Source organism: Acanthisitta chloris, unplaced genomic scaffold (genome assembly GCF_000695815.1).
Source record: "Acanthisitta chloris isolate BGI_N310 unplaced genomic scaffold, ASM69581v1 scaffold32752, whole genome shotgun sequence".
NCBI classification, from domain to species: Eukaryota; Metazoa; Chordata; class Aves; order Passeriformes; family Acanthisittidae; genus Acanthisitta; species Acanthisitta chloris.
Genome location: NW_008659658.1, coordinates 1 through 7,774, shown reverse-complemented (window position 1 = coordinate 7,774; position 7,774 = coordinate 1). Strand labels below are relative to the sequence as shown.

The following is a 7,774-nucleotide window of genomic DNA, read 5'->3' as shown; positions in this document are numbered from 1 at the left end:
TGGTTCCAGCAGTGACAGGTTAATGGTTGGACTCGATGATCTTCGAGGTCTCCTCCAACGTTGATGACTCTTTGATTCTATAAATGCATACCCTATGTGCTCCTAATTGAAGGAAGCAAGATAAGATTCTTCATTCAGCAGTTTTTTCCCCAGAATGTTTTTTTTTTTTTTGTTTGGAAACCAAGTTATTCGTACCCTTTCAGATTTCTTACCCGGTGGGATATGCAGCTTATATAGTAACTTTATCTTTTCATTCATTTCTCCATTATACATAACATCTGCAAGGAAAGAAAAAAAAGAACAAGAAGGAAGTGAACCAGAGTATTTGCTTCCACAGTTTAAAATAAACCAGGCATCTCTCCGTGCACAAAGGGCAATTGTTTACATGGACAGTAAGCATATGGGCAGTGTATTAAGCTGTGCCTGTCAGTGAGGAACAGCAGGTGACAGCCATCTGGTTTGCTCTTTGTTCTTGTCAAATTGACTGGGACTACCTAACCCTGTGGAGCTTCAGCATCGCTTCAAAATAGCAAGGAGGATGGCAGGGAATCTAGCAAAGGATGTTACCAGGAATGTGAGAGGGGAGAGACAGAAACCTCCATCTGGGGCCATCATATTCCTAACATCTCTCCCCTTCAGCCCTTCTGTTCTACAGAGTAAGCCCAAAGGAGGTAACTACTTCCCATGTAATAACTAGTAGAAATGAGATTCTCAACTTTCAAACACACTGAAATATTGTGAAGAATAATTGAAAGTCGTATCCCTCTAAGAATCAAAATCAAATAACAATTTGATTTGGTGCCTTAAGGTTCACACAGAAAAAAACATCTAAAAATCTAAAGTAAGTGGCAAGAACACAAATTCACAGATTTATACTGAATTTTTGAATGTTGATTCATTTTTTTTCCACTTGATTCACTTTTCTCACTTTCTCTTCAGCCAGACTTTGGGGCAGGCAGCCTCATCCTGCTGGGACCACTGGTGGCCTCCAGACCAACCCTAGCACAGTCCTCAGTCCCTGCTGGCCAGATTGGCTTAGCTCTGCTGCCTGTCAACATCATGTAAGGCCAGCAGCAGTCAGCTGTGTAAGTCTTCAAGAAGTGGTTACAAAGAGGTACAGTGAGATTTCAAAGGTATCCTGAGAGCAGCAATCCGGCAGAGAGATTTCCTAGAGTTCCATGCAGACACGAGTACAGTTTTCATTCATACAATATTTTCAACAAAATCACCGTTGTCTGAGAAATCAAATATTTCAATACAATATTCAATCATGTCCTTAGGCTGCCTTTTAAATGAAACTGACCTTTTTGGAACACAAAAAAATTCAGTACAGGTCACAGGATCATAGAATAACCAGAGTTGAAAGGGACCCTTGAGGATCAGCTAGTCCCACTCCTGGCCCTGCACAGACATCCCTGACAATCACACCCTGTGCCTGAGAGCATTGGCCAAACACCTCTGGAGCTCTGTCAGCCTTGGGGCTGTGGCAAGTTCCCTGGGGAGCTGTTGAGTGCCCAAACACCTCTGGTGGAAGAACCATTTTCTGTTCACTCATTCCAATACCTGAAGGGCCTACAGGGAAGCTGCAGAGGGACTCTGTGTTAGGAGCTGCAGTGACAGGACAAGGAGTAAGTTTAGGTTGGATGTGAGAAAAATGTTTTTTACTCTAAGGGTGGTGAGACACTGTCCCAGGTTGCCCAGGGGGGCTGTGGCTGCCCCAACCCTGGCAGTGTTCACAGCCAGGTTGGATGAGCCTTGAGAAACCTGCTCTGGTGGGAGGTGTCCCTGCCCAGGGCAGAGGGTTGGGACTGGATGATCTGTAAGGTCCATTCCAACCCCTAAAATTCTATGATTCTATTAGGCTAATTAGAAGCCCCAGAAAACCATCTGCCTGCATCCTGCCCTGCCAGTTCAATGGCACTTTAACACCGGTGTCCCACCCTGTGCCATCCCCTGCTCTGCCCACCTAGGCAGCTGGCAAGTGCCTTGAATTCGATCAGCCTGTCCATGTTCTCATCCAGCAGTCGGAAGGTCCTTTGTGCGAGGACATGGGTGTGCTCCCCACAGGTCCAGGGTGACACCAGCCTGTAGAGGTTGGAGAACTGCTGGGCGTCGATGCGGTACTGCTCGGCGTACGGCCTGCTGGGGTCGTGTCTGTCTGCAACGGGGCTGGGCACCTCCCAGTAACACCTGATCAAATGCTCCCTCTAGGAGAAATGGGAGAGGGGTTAGAACTACCAGCAAAGGGGAGTAATGCAAGGAAACAAAGTGCAAGGTAAGGCTTGAAGAGTGTCCAGAATAAAAGAGACATAGGTTAATAGTAAAAAAACATGGAGCATAATAGAATTTTAGGGGTTGGAATGGACCTTAGAGATCATCCATGCCCTCCTGGGCAGGGACACCTCCCACCAGAGCAGGTTGCTCAAGGCTCATCCAACCTGGCTGTGAACACTGCCAGGGTTGGGGCAGCCACAGCCTCCCAGGGCAACCTGGGACAGTGTCTCACCACCCTCATAGGGAAAAACTGCTTCCTAATCTCTAACCTAAATTTCCCCTCTTTCAATTTGCACTCATTGCCCCTTGTCCTGTCCCTGCAGCTCCTAACAAAGACTTTCTCTGCAGCTGCCCTGGAGCCCCTTCAGATCCTGGAATTATAAACTGCATAATAATCAGGGAATTAAACTGAGGGAATAATCTTAGAAGTTTTGTGACCCTTAAGATGGGGCATTGCTGGTCTAATGGATACAGAGAATCCAAGAGGGTAGATTCAGATTAGACATTAAGAAGAAATTCTTCCCTGTGAGGATGGTGAGGCACTGAACAGGTTGCCCAGAGAAATTGTGGATGCTCCATTCCTGGAAGTGGTTCAAGGCCAGCAAGGTGGGAAGAGGCTTGGAGCAACCTGGGCTAGTGGAAGGTGTCTCTGCCCATGGGATGATCTTTAAGGTTCCTTGCAACCCAAATCGTTCTGTGATGCTATTGCAGTGTGCAGTATCAGAGAGCATGAGGCATTCACAGCAAACTAGTGTGTGAAATGCTCAGAATTCTCTGTGCAAGGAGGTGTCATACCAAGACCATTCCTATGAGAAAAAGCAAATCTTTAATTAGAGCAGCCAACTGCTCTCACAACTTCCAATGGATAATTAATAAATTTGAAGGGAGACCAGGCAGATTCTTGGAATAAATTCTCTGCAGGCTAATGAAACTCCATTAGTCACATCTGGTCCATGATATCTCTAACCAGCCAGAGGTACAGAGGGTCAGAGAAAACACAGGTAAGCATTATACAGGCTTGACCTGCTCATTTATTCTCTCTGAGACCTCTCAATTTGGATATGGTACCTGTTGGCCTTCCCTTAGGGAGAGGCAAAACAAAGAGTTCTGACAAACTGAGCTGTTCATGGGGGAGCAAGGGAAATCCCAGAATCAGTCAGGTTGGAAGGGACCACAATGGGTCATCTGGTCCAACCTGCTCTAGCACAAGGCTCAGGATTGTGTCCAGATGGTTCTGGAATATCTCCACTGAGGGAGAATCCACAACCTCTCTGGGCAATCTGTTCAGTGCTCAGTGACTGCACAGGAAAGTTCTTTCTCATATTCAGGTGGAACTTCCTGTGCATCAGTTTTTGCTGTTCCCTCTTGTTTTATTCGTTTCCACAAGTGAGAAGAGCTTGATCCATCCTCTTGGCACTTCCCATTTCTGTACTTCCATTAATGAGATCCCTCTCAATTGTCTCTTCTCGAGACTGAACAGGCCCAACTCCCTCAGACTTTGCCAATTCCCTCAGCCTTTCAAATAGAAATACTGAAGTAGGAACCACACCAAGAAGTGAAATAAGGGGAGTGTGAGCCAGACAGAGGTCAGAACCACCAGTGAGGAGCAGGAGGGAAGCACTGAAGAGCAAAACCCAGCAGCATAGTCTTACAGCCACTAATGCAGGGAGGATACAGCTGCTCTTAGCAACAGAGCTGTGCAAGACTAACAAAGCTGTGCAATACCAACAACATTCCAGAGTGATGTTCTCAGTAGTTATGGCTATGAACAATACACAAAAGAAATGGTCCATTAAGGGCAATAATTACAAGCTTGGGCCTCTAAATCAAGTCTAGTTGTTTAAGCTTAGACACCCCTGTGTCCAAATGACTTTACTGTAAGTTTTGTCAAACATCAGCTTGACAGAAAGGAGTTGAAGTAGAAACTGCTTTTAGTTCTAAAAGTTAATTAAAACTATTGGAAAATTGGGAACAAACAGGAAGGACACAAGTTTGTGGGGGTTGTTCCCCCCCCACACACATGGAAAAGAGAGTCTGCCTTTAAAGAGCATTAAGGGAGCAGGACATAAAAGCAATGCCAAGCTCAGCGAGCAGAGCTACGTATGATTTAATTTATTCTGCATGGAAAAGTTACCAGAACCTAACTTGTCAGGGACCATTTCCAAGCAGCAGGGTACAAAGGAAACTCGGGAGCAGCTCTCCTCTAACAGCTGCACAACCCCAGAAAGGACAAAACTGCAAGATCCCACCCAAACAGCACTGCCCAGGCAGAGGGCACAGAGTCCAGGGCAGCACTGCAGGGGCAGCTGGAAGGTAACCCAGAAGCCTCAGCTAGGTGCATCCCCTGCATTTCAGGGAGACCAACCTTGAACAAGTCATACAATTCCTCTAAATCTTCGGGAAGAATCGAAACATCTGGGATGACAACTCGGAGCTTAAAAAGAAAGAAAATCATGTTAGTGATAGTCTTTTCTCCCTTCAGCACTGACACAGACCCATGAGCCCTGCAGGGACTGTACTTATGTGGTACAGCTGAAAACTGCAGGACTGAAAATCTTTGCAATGTTTTCCCCCTTCTTTAGATTCACCAGTTGGACAGATCCATGAAAAGAGAAATCCCTCAAGGGCTATTACAGACAAAGACAGGAAGTCCCTAAGCTACAGGTCACAGGAGGTCAGGGAAGCATCACATTGTGCTCTGTCTCTTCTTACACTCTTCCCCAAGCATCTGCCTAGGGCCAGTCAGAGACAAGGTGCTGGAAAGTTTGTAAGTTCTTAACTTTAAAACCACCCTAGAAAATAATGTGCTGTTAATAATCCCAGGAAAGAGCTTTCTCCAGAGTCAGTCACGATTCTGCCTTGTTTCAAGACCCTTTTAAAAACTAAAGCTGTGTTCCTCCAGAGAGGTGATGTTAAGCTGCCTCAGTCACAATAATATCCTACCCACCACGTTTTGCTTGGTTGTGTCCTCGTGGCTCTGCAGGACACGGATTCGGTGTTTGTAGCGCATGTGCTCTATCTGTGCCACTGAGTGGTCTCCAAACTTCTGCAAGAGAGGAGCAGAAATTGATTATTTGTTAATAGTATTTTGTGATATTTGGACTTCTCATTTACTGGAAATACAAGTTATAAAGTGTTCTTGAGTCTTTGAAGAAAAAGCATACCCAGTCTCTAACTGATCTGTCAGTGCAGTGGTTCATACTACACCAAGTCTTGTGCATTTAAGAACTTTAGTCAAGGAATCTGTAAATATGTGTATCAGTCATAGAATCATAGACTTTTAGGGGTTGGAATGGACCTTAAAGATTGTCTAGTCCCACCCACCTCTGCCCTGGGCAGGGACACCTCCCACCAGAGCAGGTTGCTCAAGGCTCATCCAACCTGGCTGTGAACACTGCCAGGGTTGGGGCAGCCACAGCCTCCCTGGGCAACCTGGGACAGTGTCTCACCACCAGAACAGGAAAAAACCTTTCCTAATATCTAACCTAAATTTCCCCTCTTTCCATTTGTAACCATTGCTCCTTGTCCTGTCACTGCAGTTCCTAACAGTTCTCCAGCTTCCCTGTAACCCCTTCAGATACTGAAAAATTACTCTGAGGTCACCACACAACCTTCTCTTCTCCAGGCTGCACAGCCCCAACTCCCTCAGCCTGTCCTCACAGGGGAGATGCTCCAGTCCTCTGATCAACTTCGTGGTCTCCTCTGGACTTGCTCAACTTTCAAAGCATACGTGTTGAATTTATCCTTTTTCTTCCTTAAAATTCCAACTTAACTGACCAGTAGATACAGAGCAGTATTTTACCTCATAGGAGTCATGAATCAGGTTTGCTATTTCAGTCACTGGAGAGGCTTCCTGGTCGTCACTGAAGAATGCATGGTGATTACCAATAGGTGGCAGAGGGCTTTCCTCATTTTTGACATGCTCCAAAAACCTGGAGGGAGGAAATATGTAAGAATGCAGATCACACTGCACTGTGCTCTTCTCAGCTCAAATAAGCAAACAAGTCTTATGGCTCAGACCTAGAAATAAATTGGGTTTTGGGCAGCTAAGCTTGTCAAAAATGCCTTTGTGGTTACTCATCTGAGGAACAGCAAGCCAGCCAAGTGACTAAATGCTGCCCGAGGAAGAAAACTTGTGTCTCCTTGAAGCCTGGAGCAGGAAGCTCGTCAGTCCAGGGACGGCACGAAGAGCAGCAGTAAATATTGCACACTGACGTAGCCCGCGCACGTCTCGGCGCGGCCAGGAAACTTCACAGGACATCTTGTCCATGGACCAGCTCATTGTTTGAGGCAGACAACAGCAGCATTGTTTAAAGCAGCAAGGTAGCACAAAGTCCTGCTGGTGTCTGCTGAGTGCTGTGGAGATCCCAACAGCACCCAAATGATGGAAGGAGCTCTGCCATGGGCCATACCTGCTCAGGATCATCAGGGCCTGCCCATCGTCCTTGCTGTTACACAGGTCCACAGCATTGGCTTCCAGTATGGCCAAGCCCAGCTGGAAAATGGCTTTGATGCCATCAAAGAAGAAGCAGTCCACAACATTGACAGCACTTTCCAGGGGCATGATGCTAAGGAAGAGGGTAAGGAACCAGGAGAGCGAGATGGAAGCTAAGGCTGTCAGGTCCTTCATATGTTCAGCCAGCTCAGGAAGCTGCTCTTTTATAAGTTCTTCAAACACTGACTGGTCTACCTGAGCACCTGCAAGTCATAAAGGAACAGTATTAGCCAGGACTGATACAGGAAAGAATATTCTTTGAAGCTAATCATCACCATCAAGTGCAAAACTTCCTTAAAACTTAAACTGGCAAGAGACACACAGAGATGAAAAATCCCATTATCCTCCTGCTGTGATCTCAGCCCAGCCCTCATGTCCATAATCCTTACTGTACAAATCTCTGCAAAAAAATCATGTTGACTCTCCTAAGTGCCTTCAGGGTGCAGTGAAATAGTAATAGCAGCAGCTGTTGGTTTTGGCTACGAGAGCACATAATAATTAAGAGCTAGCAAAAGCAATTTTAAAGCATTTTGCTGTTTGACTTGAAATCTATGCAGTGAAAATAAGACAGTACACATTCCTCTCCAGTGTATGTGCTGAAGCAAGTGGGCAGCAAAGCTTTGGTTCTAAGTGAGAAAATGTAAGATGGAAATCCAGATACGGCTACACACCCTAAGCAGGAAGAAAAACATTTACAGAGAAATCCACATACAGATATAAATATATACTTACATGCACACATACCCATATATAAAGAACAAAAGACTTCTGCAATGCCCAGATAAAAGCTTTCCTAACTGCTCCAACCAGTCTTTCCAAAAGGAGCCTATCTGGGCTCTGCTTCAGCTCTTAGCTCAGTTCTGCTTTGTCAGCAGCTATTGTAGAATCAATATAGTTCCTCAGCACTGAAGTATCTACACACCAGATCTGCCACATCAGGCCTTTAACTGAAGACACTACCAAGTTAAAAATATTCCAAGTACAAAATGAAGTTAGCTTTTCAGT

At 45.7% G+C, this 7,774-nt stretch overlaps 1 protein-coding gene across 1 annotated transcript in view; it reads right to left on the bottom strand.

Moving 5' to 3' along the window:
* LOC103797260 (TBC1 domain family member 8-like) overlaps positions 1–6,972 on the bottom strand; it is a gene marked incomplete at its 5' end in the record, with an annotated part of 10,309 nt that extends 3,337 nt beyond the window's left edge. The window contains 6 exons of the mRNA XM_009069458.1: positions 213–278; positions 1,967–2,207; positions 4,640–4,708; positions 5,222–5,320; positions 6,077–6,206; positions 6,687–6,972. Of these exons, the coding sequence (XP_009067706.1) occupies positions 213–278; positions 1,967–2,207; positions 4,640–4,708; positions 5,222–5,320; positions 6,077–6,206; positions 6,687–6,972 (891 nt within the window). The remainder of the gene's footprint in view (positions 1–212; positions 279–1,966; positions 2,208–4,639; positions 4,709–5,221; positions 5,321–6,076; positions 6,207–6,686) is intronic.
* Between the last annotated feature and the right edge of the window lie 802 nt (positions 6,973–7,774).